Source organism: Aptenodytes forsteri, unplaced genomic scaffold (assembly GCF_000699145.1).
Source record: "Aptenodytes forsteri isolate BGI_AS27 unplaced genomic scaffold, ASM69914v1 Scaffold15, whole genome shotgun sequence".
NCBI lineage: Eukaryota > Metazoa > Chordata > Aves > Sphenisciformes > Spheniscidae > Aptenodytes > Aptenodytes forsteri.
Window position 1 is genome coordinate 7,447,395 of NW_008795129.1, and position 12,863 is coordinate 7,460,257.

At 40.5% G+C, this 12,863-nt stretch overlaps 1 protein-coding gene across 2 annotated transcripts in view; it reads right to left on the reverse strand.

Annotated features, from left to right (window-relative positions):
* PANK1 (pantothenate kinase 1) overlaps window positions 1–12,863 on the reverse strand; it is a 51,291-nt gene that overhangs the window by 29,670 nt on the left and 8,758 nt on the right. Inside the window, exons 2-4 of one of the 2 annotated variants that reach the window (XM_009277753.2) lie at window positions 11,320–11,415; window positions 10,950–11,068; window positions 6,115–6,227 (exon numbers count right to left, since the gene is read on the reverse strand). In XM_009277753.2, the coding sequence (XP_009276028.1) occupies window positions 6,115–6,227; window positions 10,950–11,002 (166 nt within the window). In that variant the 5' untranslated portion in view covers window positions 11,003–11,068; window positions 11,320–11,415. Of the gene's footprint in view, window positions 1–6,114; window positions 6,228–10,949; window positions 11,069–11,319; window positions 11,416–12,863 lie in introns of those variants that run through there. The other variant, XM_009277754.1, reaches the window with a different exon arrangement.

Consider the following 12,863-nt stretch of genomic DNA (forward strand, 5'->3'; position numbering starts at 1 on the left):
CCCGGGGGCGGGCCCCCCCCGTCGCCCCCACTCGCACGGTGCCGGCTGGCAGGGGCACGGTCACACTGGAAGCTGGCAGCCGGTACAATTTCAGCGTGGCTTCGCTCCCGTGACTCTGTCCGCTGGTGCACGCCGGGCAGGCCTGCCCCCGCAACCGGCCGCGGCGTCATTTTCGCTTCAGGGTGTCCAGAGGCACACTCATGTGACTCAGTCTCGGAGGTGTCTGTGCGTGTGATCCCAGGTATGCCTTGTACCTCACACAAAGTTATTCGTGCAGCAGCATCAACCTTCAAGTTTTTGTCTACATTGTCATGTGTTTCCTCAACAGCTTAGAGGGACTAGCGTGACCTTGAATGCGCTTGACCTCATGCTTTTTTAGTATCTTGGCTTTCCCTGCGCAGCACTGATAATCTTGTGACTGTGGTTTACTCCCTGACCACTGAGACATCCAAGTGTAAAAACACATTTTCTGAATGAAAGGTATTAAGCATCAAGCGGACGTGAAATAAAACCGGGTGAACTGTCCTGTGGCGCCATGTGTGTACTTGAAAAGAAACACTAATTGAATTTTGCTCTGCACATGAAGGTCATTTCTTTGTACAAACTGCCAGTCCCTGCATGGATCATTGTCCTTAAAGTAAAAACGGGTCACATAGCGGCTCCTCCTTACACCTAAAATTAGTGCAGGACACAGGCCCTCCACTGTAAAACACCTACAAAGAATGAAGAGCTAGTCTAACTGCCTCCAGAAAGGGATACTCTATTAAGAAATGGCTTCATGAGACGTAACGTGACATTCTCGCCACTTCTTGGCTGGGACCAGAACATTACGTTTAGGTAACTAGGAGCAAGCCACAGAAAAACACACGCATGAAGTTGGGGAAATGAAGAAAGAGTGTTTGAGAACAAAGAACAAGTAAAATTTTCTTCCTAAAAACCAGTAACCAGTGTTCTGAAGATGATCACTTCTAGGGAAGTGATCGTGCCCCTGTACTCGGCACTGGTGAGGCCGCACCTCGAATACTGTGTTCAGTTTTGGGCCCCTCACTACAAGAAGGATGTTGAGGTGCTGGAGCGTGTCCAGAGAAGGGCAACGAGGCTGGTGAGGGGTCTGGAGAACAAGTCTTATGAGGAGCGGCTGAGGGAACTGGGGTTGTTCAGCCTGGAGAAAAGGAGGCTGAGGGGAGACCTCATCGCTCTCTACAACTACCTGAAAGGAGGTTGTAGCGAGATGGGTGTCGGTCTCTTCTCCCAAGTAACAAGCGATAGGACGAAAGGAAATGGCCTCAGGTTGCGCCAGGGGAGGTTTAGATTGGACGTGAGGAAAAATGTCTTTACTGAAAGAGTGGTTAAACATTGGAACAGGCTGCCCAGGGAAGTGGTTGAGTCCCCATCCCTGAAGGTATTTAAAAGACGTGTAGATGAGGCACTTAGGGACATGGTTTAGTGGGCGTGGTGGTGGTGGGTCGACGGTTGGACTCGATGATCTTAGAGGTCTTTTCCAACCTCAATGATTCTATGATTAAAACTGAATTTTCCTCATATCCTAATGCACAAGCAACTGCTGTAACTGCCAGCCCAAAAGCGATTGCCCTGAAGAGGGTAGGAAGGCAGGGAGGCTATATACATTTACTGCTAGAAGGAGCTGTAGTACTTCCAAAACTCTGAAATTCAAGAACTCCCTAACTTACTGAATTATGTTTAAACTAAAAACCAGAAGGCTGCTACCTGGACTGGCAGGGACCTTCATACTACTTGTTGGCAGTTCTAGGCAGCTGGCTGGTGAAGCTTTATGAACTTTCCTTGTTAATTCAGACCTCTTGGGGCATGAGGAATCCTTGCTGCTACTGTCCCCAGCTGGCAATGGTTGTCCCCTTCTCCGTCCCTGACACAGGAACTGACGGCACATACAACCAGCCCGATGCAAAACAGGGGATCATTCCTGCAAACCTGTTTTTCTCTGCAATTGCAGTGTAACTGGGAGCAGACACATGGGTGGTTACCGTATCTCGGCTGAAGGGTGTCAACTTTTTACCTTACTCCAACAAAAGCAAGACCACCTTTAATTGCATGCTTACATTTCCTTGTGGTAGGATAGCAGTCCGTCCACTGACTCTGCAATGGAATACAGTACCTGCTTCAAGTACTGTAACCAATTTTAGGCCCTAAACTTTTGGAGTAACTAACAAAGGATTAAATGAAAACGTGAAGTTTTAGTCTAGGAAATGAAAGATCTGAAGGGATATTCAATTCTGGAACAGGTAACAGCAAAGGAAATACATCACAGTTGCTGAGAAACAAGAAAGAATTCCTAAGCGATAACTGCAGTAAGCAAAATCCACTTTAGACTTGAGGCAGACATTTCCTAGAATGAAGTTAGACAAGCATTAGGCTGCACCAGAAGACTCAGCTGTCCATAGCTGCAGGTTTTTAGGAAAAGTTAAATATCTGTGAGGAACAGTCTAGGTAGAGCTGATCCTGTCTTAGAGCAAGGAGAAGGCACGGCCTAGACACCTTTCTGAGGTTCTTTCCAATCTTTTATTTCTAATTAGATATTTCCCTAATATTTTGCTGTAAATATTGCACAATTATGCCCAGGATAGAAGTGGACTAGACTGTGCTGAATAGAAGAAATAGGTCAGGAAAATACTGTTAGGGTATGATCCAAATCACTGACAAGTTCAGGGGCAGTGTAGACCAATGGCATATAACAACAACAAATGTCCTCAAATAATGCTGGAGAAAATAAAAAAAAATGGAGAAATGTTAAAGACTGTTCAAATCAATTGACAGGTTTTATGTACAGGGACAGATTCACTTCTAAGTGTGCAAGTTTCCCTGATCTTGTAAGCTCTCCAGCAGGAATGAACGAAAACACTTTCCAAACTTTTTGCGTTGTGGAAAGATTAAGTTTCAAACCAATGTGCTGCTTTATCAAAACAATTTCAGACTCTTGTACTGATGAGTATCACACAAACTGATTTCTGCACTGCAAAATACCACCTTTTTCATATTATTTTTGTTTACACTTGTTTAATTTTGGAATGAGTTTTTAGAAAGGTTTTACATACCCTCTTCAGTTTTGATTTCAGAATTCTTCAGCTCTTCTGCAGTGTAAACTAAGACAAAGGGAATAAAATTAGAGTATGTTTAATGTATTATGTGATCATCTGTAAGGGTTTAAAATGAAGGAATCTCATGTCCTCAGGTGCATATAGCATTGCGTATTTTGGGCACAAGCACTCCATTTGGCATTCAGGGGAAAAAGACCTGAGCCTTTTGCATTAATAAATTTGAAACTGGGAGCAGATGAACTGTTCATCCTATTCTGCATCAGCTGCGAGCCACAGGTAGAACCATAGCACCACATTTCATGAACTCATTGTCTGATGTAGTGACGTAGACAGCCTGTGCTCTTCTAATATTCTGCACAGGGGCTAAATTGGCAACATGAAGGTCTCACACTATACTTAGTATTTGAAAATCTGGAACATCTTAGAAAACACAATCTGGAAGAAATATGACAGAAGTGATAACGTCACCTCCTCAAAACAGGACAAAAAGTAGAAACAAACTGTCCTGCTACTCTCAGAGTTGAGCAGTTGGCTCAAGACCTGCTGTCTGCTGTTTTTTTATCCGTACTATTTATGAGACAATGCATCACAGCACAACTGGCTGAAAGCAGGTATTGTTTTTAAGAGGTACTACACTCTTGCCTTCATACCACACATACACATTCAGTATGTTACTGCCTACTCTACATCACTTTATATTAATTTCTGTATATTTTATATATATTTAAGTTGTTGCAAATCAAGAACTAAGTGGAACATACAACATCCGTCAATGAAGTCATGGCATGTATTACAGGTTCAGCTTCTAACATTTTGGAGCAACCAAAGTAAATTTTTCCTCTTCCTTTTAGCCTAACTTTCTAAACAAACACTGTGAGCCAGTTCAGTTTTCAGTCTAACTTGCAGGACAACAATCCAGGTAGAGGTGCAATACTGACAAACAAAATCGAGGATGCTTCCAGCTCTTTCAATATTAACGTTTACTCAGTATTTCTGTCTTCCTTTCTGAACAGGAGTAGGTGGAAACTACTTGTTTATTTTTAAATATTTTCCTACATATTTCACTGTAAACCAGCAATCTGGTGGGAAAAGGACTACAAACACATAGTATGCTGAAGAATCCGGGACACAAATGGACTCAGAACAGTGAACAAGTCTGCTATACTGACTCACTGCATATTACACATTTGCATGGCAAACACTTCATGGATTATTCCATACCTGCCTGAACGTCAGACACCCAGCTTTCTATCACCTCTATTTATTTGTTTATAAACACAGAGAGCCAGGCTGCAATTCTTTTAACTCTATGAGTCAGCTTCAGCAAACTAACGACTACCTTGTGGTTAAGATACTCTGCCACAGGATCAAAAGTGCTGTGCTCCAGCCCCCAGAGTTTCAAAACCAATGGAACCAAAAAAAAAAAAACAAACCCAAACCTTAAGATACTGCCACAGGATCAAAAGTGCTGTGCTCCAGCCCCCAGAGTTTCAAAACCAATGGAACCAAAAAAAAAAAAACAAACCCAGTTATCATCGGGCAACCTGGCCTGAAATTTTTAGGAACCTATGAGGATTAGCTCCTCCTCCCTCATTCTGTGGGGCTCCCATATCCCTGGTCTGAGGCTAAGCTAAAATAAGCATCAAGCAGGTGCAGTCCACATGTAAATCCATTACCCAAGAACCAAAAAAATCTTACAGAGCACCAGTGGTGTTATTCTAATTCAAAGCCAGCCAGCTACAAAACTTTGGTCATATATTGGAGAGACGTGGTAATGAGGAGCATGTACACATCTCAAATTACACAAACTGTTTTATGCAATGCAAAGAGTGTCATGAAACAGACTTCCGGCATAGCTGCCTGCAGATTTATGTTCAAGGGGTTGCTGGCACTCTGCCATTCCTGTTTATATTTCCATTCAGGTTACTTCTATGTTTATCCTGTTTCTATATTGCAGGAAAGTCATACTAGTTCTTATTCAATGTTATCCCTTTGAAAATAAAGCAAATACAGTACAGCTTAATAAATTAACATAAAAATAAGAACATTCCTTGCAAAAAATCAGATACTGTTGATTTGGTTTAGGTATATTCACATATCACACATACCAAAAGGAAAGTGCCAAGTCTAGGAGTCCAGTATTTCTTCCTAATTTCTTTTCAGAACTGGGAAAAAAAACCCATACTTTTTTGGCATATGCAGGACCTTCGGTCGACACATGTTTAAAATATATTTTGATGCTCTTTTTCCCTTACTTTGAATTGCAGGGCTAGAAGACCAACAGTCAACATAACTATATAACGACAAATGATAGATGTATAAATCAAATGGGACAAAACAGCTCTAAAACTGTGTAGAATTCTTATCTGGAAAATGCAATGACAGAGTATTTAAAAAGGGACCCAAAGGACTCTAGTATTATCAGTGTGGTCTCAGGAAAGCTAAGCCTTACTATGACAACAGCTAGCTAGCACGAGAATTCTGCTTTCCCCAAACACTAACTCATCTGAGAGGGGAAACTGATTGCAGATGACAAAGGAAGTGAAGGGCATAAATTTAGTCATATGCCTAAATCTTTGCCAGATTGAGGCCAAGAAAGATTATGTTGAGACCATCAGTTCCTTCTCTCCCCACCCACCTCCAGGTGCAGGCTCCTTTCAATTATGCCTTCCGGGGCACTTAAACAAAACTTGTTGATTTAATGAAGAAAAGTCCTGTTCCCCTGCACAAAGTTGAAGCTCATCTCCCCTTCACTTTCATCAAGGGAAAGAAAGATGGAGAAAGGCACTCTGTCTAAGCAGGAACTTAGCTTTGGCAGTCTGAACAGCCCTCAGGAGGAATGTTCTTTTATTTCATTGATGACAAATAGGGCATAGATAGATCTCCTGGCCCAAGCACCAAGCTGAGTGTCCAGGCAAGGCAGTATGAATGCTACCTGGAAAAAGTTGTCTGGACTAGGACATGACTTACATATCTAACAACAATAGCCAAGACTAGGGAATAACAGTCAGAAGAGTACATAGGTGTAGTCTGGTCTTACCAGCCTGCCCATCCCTGTGGCCAGACTTTGCAGTGGCCCAAGCGGTTTCTACAGTTATCCTCTGGCAGTTCTGAGATGAGGTTAGAGATTGTGGTTGCCGTCTTTCATCCCAACTGAAAAAAAGCATGCAGCAGTCACAAAACAGTGAGAACCTTTTCCTTCTAAAGCCTTCCCTGCCAATACCTCTATTTCTCTGTGTCCAACTAGACAATTACAACTTAATTTGCAGGTGAATTTACGCTCCACAACTTTAACTGATACCTGGCAGAGCTGTTGGTGCCCTTCCTTTATAGGAAACAAAAACCTTCAGTGCCTTAGTTCAGACATTTCAAATAAAACTCCCCAAATTAGTAAACATTTAAAATCTAGTCCTTGATTATTGCTTAGGAGTACAAGCCAGTGAAGATAAAGTAGGTGTTGGAGGTGAATCATCTTTTTTTCTATGCCATAGTTTCTATTCTGCAGAGTTCGTAAAAAAAGGAAAAGCCAGGTAATGGATTCAAACTATTTGGTCTGTAAAAAAGCTAAAAATCTCCTTTCAAATACACTCTCCTTTGCCCCCATCCACTCTATCTCGTACCTAAGTATTTGGCTCAGTGTACTGCTGCTTATCTTTAACTATCAAACAAATATACAAAATGTAATTGGAAAACATGCAAGTTCACAACCCAGTGATTGAGAAATACTGTTCATCATCATAAAAAAATGATTGCAACAAGTGGCAGAGCATTTGGTAGAGGAAACAACGGCCTTTGCTCCCGACTGCTCCCCCATAGACAATTACCCTCATGTATGTACACATACTGGTTTTGCTTGGCTGAACGTCTTCACTTTCTTTTCAACTCGGTGTTTTTATATGGTCCTTCATAATGCCATCAGGAGGGAAGTGACAGTTTTAAACCATGCACTTTGAAAGACAACAACAGAATGGCTGACAATTACAAAAGACTCTCTCTTCCTCATTCAGCACTGCCACATCTGAAGAGGAGGAGAAACTGGTTCTCCTATCAATACTCAGCTGCACAGGTATTTTTCACTTGCCTTGGTCTGTATTCCCAGAGCTTAAATGCTGACATGAAATTCCCATGGATATTACTGATTATGAATCAGGTAACAACAGGGAACCAGACTTTCTATGCCTGTATGTGGAAGAGGAAAAAAAGGCAGCTCTCTGAACTATTCTAGCTAGACACACATATCTCCAATGCAGACAAAACTGGCTTACTCCTCTAACCCAGTAGGGAACACACAGTGTCCATCAGAGGGTAGAAAGGACACAGAGCTTTTATTTTCCTTCTTCCAAACTAGTCCACAGATGGGAATCACTGTAAAATGGAAACACACCACACCTTTGGTATTTCTCCTCAACTGCCTTCAGTAAGCAGGGAAGCAAGCGTATGTCTGAATGAGCATTTAAGCACAGGGTTAAGTCCAAACACCACAACTAATCTAGAGTTAAAACTTTAGTACTTGAACAATATTTCAGATAGATAAACCAAAGATTTGTTTAGGTTTTTGATGCTGAAAAAACATTTAATATGTTGTCCTGGTTAAACCACGACATATGTCCTTGTGAGATTAAGCTGAAACCACAGACAATAAAACTCAAATGCTAATCTTTTTTAAAATATCTTTTTTATCCATGTTTGCTACGAATGAGAGTCTTTTGTAGGAAGGGGCCGTGCTACAAACGACATATTTGTTCCTAAAGGCTCCAACTACCTAGTAACAAAGAAGGGAAACAAACAAACATTATGCTAACATTGGGTTGGTTTGCCACAGTTACATCCTCTGATACTTCTGGGACTGGTGACCTTTCAGAGTAACTATTACAGTGAATAGTCTGTTCTGTGCAATGCATTTCATTTTGTTCAGGAGGCCAGTTTAGAGCTTTCAGGTTTTCACAAGGTCAATACAAACTATGTACACACAAAAAAAGAAAAACAGAACTATAATCATAGACTTCTGTCTTCTCATTAGATACATCGTGAAAAACCCCCAACAATAGAAAGTAACTTCCAGGGTCTCTCCTGCATAGAAGGCAACTTGCATTTCATTGCAGGAATCTTAGTGTGACCAAAATATTTGTTTTCTTGTAATAAAACATAACTAATACAAACACACACTTGGTCTAATGGGAATTTAAGACTCAAAGAGACCATCTGTGTCATCAAAACAAGTTCTTTGAATCAATGATTAACTTGAAAGGGTCTAAGAAATATATACGCCAAGTACCACGGAGCACAAAAGATTTTGTATTATCTCATAACAGATGACTGAACACCTTGGGACCAAAGCATTATTTTGACACTCACATATAAAGTCCTAATTATACACATTTATTATTCTTTTTAACCCAGAATGGTAAATCAGACTCCTTGATCTCATGAACACTGCTAACCAAATTTGTTGTATTTATCCTTAATTTTGACATGGAAGTCAGATAAAGAAGCTACAGAGTTACTTTTGGTGCCAGCGATTTCACACATGGGAAGAGAAAACAAAAGCGTTGTGTATCTCCTGTAAAACAGGAGACAAAGATACCTTTTTTGTTTACAAAACCTCTGTATATCCACTGAAAACAGAACTGATAGGGCTAAGACATCAATCTCATACTTTTTGCCTGACTGCTCTAAAAGTAGCAAGCACCAATTGATTTGCTTGTCCTCCATTTACAAAATTTACTTAAAATACTAAAGGAGACATTTATCTTCCTTCCATTTCCTCTTAGTGGGAAAGGAAAATAAAAACAAAAAAAAAAAGAGAACAAGCACACAAGCCAGAAAGGAAGGTACAGCTACCCCATCAGATGAAGGTATGAGGAAAATACCGCTGCAGTGGTAATGAGGCATCAGTGGTCAAGGATTGCAAATAAGAGAATCCCCACAAATTACATGACATGACCTAGTCTCCGTTCACAGGCACAACTGAAATCTAGTATAAGCTGGAATTGATATGCCTGACCTAAAATCCTAAACCAAGAAAAGCTGTCTGATTTATGATCTCCTTACCATTGCCAGTCTTCAGGCCTTAGATCATCCCAGAACATATGAACTAAACAATGCATACATAAACCAAGTCATTTTTAGAGCGGATTAATTCCCACATTTTGAGGCAAATGCAAACAGCACTGGATTGACACATCATGACTGTTTTCATAGGATTAGCAAAGACTACCAAATCAATGAAAACATTAAAAAACCAAGAGATCTCCTTCCTGCAGAAAGCAATCAGGCTGGAACCCTAGTTTCAGTGAACTAGAAAGTCTGTGGTTAAAACAAAAAAACCCCAATTCTCCGCCCCTATTCATCAAGTTTAAATTTGATTTTAAGCAGACTGATTTCAGTCACAGCACAGACTGGCATAAGGAAAAAGGAAGAAGACATTAACGTAGTTCTGAATTTAAACAGTTTGCACTTATGTAGTGCTCTGTACCCACAGATCTTCAGACACTTCACAAACTGTGAATAACTGCTCTTCTCACCTCCCATTTAAAGAAACAAAAGCAACAATGCTAAAACAAAAAGTAGTGATAGAGCTGAGAAAGGACTTGCAGACAGGTCTCACCTCTGAGCTAAAACCTGTATTTGGATCAGTTTAACCCAAAATGGAAAGTAAAATACCCATGCCCCCCAACAGGAAAATTTAGTTGCAGTATTCCAGAGTCATTTTCAGATTTTTAACTCATTTGCCTAGGCAGGGTCAGTGCTGAAATGGAAATCTGAAAGACTTCTGTTTGAAAAACATCAGAACATCTTAATTTTCTTAAAAGGAATTCCCATTTTTCTCAGCCAATCATAGATTCAAGAAACAGCTTCCGTTCCCCAGCAGTTGTATTCTCAGCAAAATTGGCTATTAATCTAGCAACGCTTTGGGTTGGCCGATTAGCAGTCAAACTTACATTTCATCAGACAGAACATGCTGTCTTCCATTTGATATGGCAGGGCCCTGGAAAAACTCCTCCTTCATGCTGCTCATTGAAAACAGGATCCATTTAGGTTTAAAAAACAAACAAACAAACAAAAAACCCCTCCTTGCAGTTTCAGCAAATTAACTCATCAGTATTATCTTCCTTTGTTGAAGGTCCTTGAGCCTACTGGAAACATACATTTTCACTTCACTGACATTTTGCTGTTCTGCTTGTAAAATTCAGCGAAAAGCTACCTATTTGTCTTTGTGTGTACATCCACATAAGTGATGTCATTTGGCCGTTACCAGTGTGACCAAAGTTCTAGGCACACAGGTTACTGACCTCAAAACACGCTGTTTGAAATCCTTGTTTGACATAATTTGTGTTACTCTCTACGTCAATAGTTATTTGATCTGTTGTCTACTATATTTACAACTGAACAAAATAAAGAGAATAGAAACTACCACTCAATGCAGTTTTCTTAATACATTCTCCTGTCTCAGTACAGGAGTAATTTCAGCTACACTAGCAAATAGCCTGCTTTTTAAGAACAAGGATGTATAGGTATCTGCAACGAACATGAATAATTTCTGATGTTATTAGAAACTTAAACTCACAGTTTAAGAATCATAGTTGAGAAACATGAACATCTCACTAAAATGTGCCGGACTTTCCTCTTCATTACTTCAGCTGAAAATCATTCCGAACTATTACAATAAAATTTTGTTCCATATTTTCATTGCATGATGAACGTCCAACATGGAGGTAACACCTGACTTCTTTAGGAAAGAGTGTATGTATAGCCAGATGAAACTGGGTTCCCCGCAACCAGGGACACTGAACTTTGATATGAGTTAATGGTACAGAGGAAGGACAGGAACAAAGAGAACTGGAGGGGAAAGAGAAAGATGAACAACAGACTTGCCTAATAAGAGGCCAGCAATCCCAAATCTGTGGCCTGTGTTCTCTTCCCATCATAGGCAGGCATCGGCATTAGTTGCGGTTTCATCAGATCAGACCTCCATTGTGATACCACCTTACGAACTGCAGCCAAGGAGGAGGGGCGAGGGTGGGGAGGGAAAAGGAAACGAGAGAGGGTTACAGCCAACAATGTGTTACTATACCCGTCCCAAGCAAAGATGGCGTGGATCTTCCCATCATCCCCACGTCAATGTTCTCAATAATATTCATCAAACAATTTATTAAGAATTCTGAGGTGAAAAGTTTATTCATAGGAATGTTCCTGTGATGCAGCTTTAATAAATCACAGTTCCTGGATGGAAAGAAATACATATCACATTAGATCTTCCTTGCCCAAGGTCACTGCTGAGATTCTTGGTGGCCACAGCTGCTTTAGACACCCAGTAGCTAGCTACATCATCCACCTAAAACTGAAAACAAAACATCAGATAAAAAAATTTGGCATGTGTAACAACCTCAAGCAGCACTGTGGCATAATTTGCAGGGTATAGCTACATTTGTTATACCTGAAATCAACCCTCATGTTTATTTGTAACAGCAATAGCCATCTGATTAAAACAATAATAAAACTATAACATCTATTTCTGAGTCACTTGTCGTGGATAATTAATTTGCCAAGAGCATGAGCCACCCAGTTAGAAATTAGTTAGAGAATGACTCATTTCTAACTTTATACTAATATTATCCTTAAAATAAAAGGATTCCTCCCTTACCCCTAAATTGTTGCATGTTTTGGTTATTTTCACAATGCCAAAATCTGCTTTATATAGAATATTTGGATTAATTGTTGGAATAATTCTCTTCATTTTATAATGCCATTCACCCAGAAAGATCTTACGGTGTTTTATAAATGTGTGTGTATTCTTCAGTACACCCACATATATGATGAAGCGTGGTAGCATGACAGTACTTGGTAACACTATACAAAAGCACCTGACTGGAACTGCAGTGCTATAATCTGTTGAAACAGCAAAGGGAAATTCAGATACACAAAACTGAATTACTAACAATGGAATTTTGCCATTTACACCTCAGTTTTTGCAAAATGGGGTTTATTCTGACTACAGAGGGTCAGATCAGCCAGTGCTTGGTAATATTTATCATTTCAGTGGAAACCTTTCAGTTTCTTCAGGTTTCAGCTGTGAGAAAACTTCCAGTAAGGAAGCCTGGCCTGTTTCAAAACTCTGCTGATCCTTGGCTGCAGCATGTTGTGACAACATCAGGCAGGGCAGCATCAAATGGAGAACTATAGGTTGAACTACGTTTGGAAATACTCTCTCTCTAACTCTGCAAGTCTGGATATGCCCAAAGGCTGCAATCCAGCAAGCCACCTGCGTATTTGACTCCTTGCTGAAGAATTGCCAAAGATGCAACTTCACAAGCAATTTAGCCACTCTAAGACCACTTAACAGAAGAGAAGCAGCCCTGCCCTTTTGTCCCACCAGCATTTCTGCCTGCTCTTCTGCTGTCCCAGCACCTGTTTGGCCACACAGATCTACTTGCTAATTTGGCTGAAAATAATGGTATAAGAATGTGTTTAAAAAACAAGCTGCTCATTAATCCACTCTTTGAGAAGCAACTGAGACTTCATGAGTTTTCATCATCTTTCATCTGCTGGTCCACTTTCAGGGAAGAAGAGTGTGTTTCTCTTCAAGGACTGCAAAGAGCACTGTAGTCCGATTGCATGGCACAAATACAGGCCCTTCTTTTCAGGAGTATGACTTCATTCTATGCAGGGCAGATGTCTAGTGTATATTAAGCTCCCTGCCTTCTGTTTTTCCTACAGGATGGGCAATGCCCAGCCTGAAATACTAATAAAATATAAGCTTAAAAAAAAAAAAAAAAGGCAAGCTTAGAC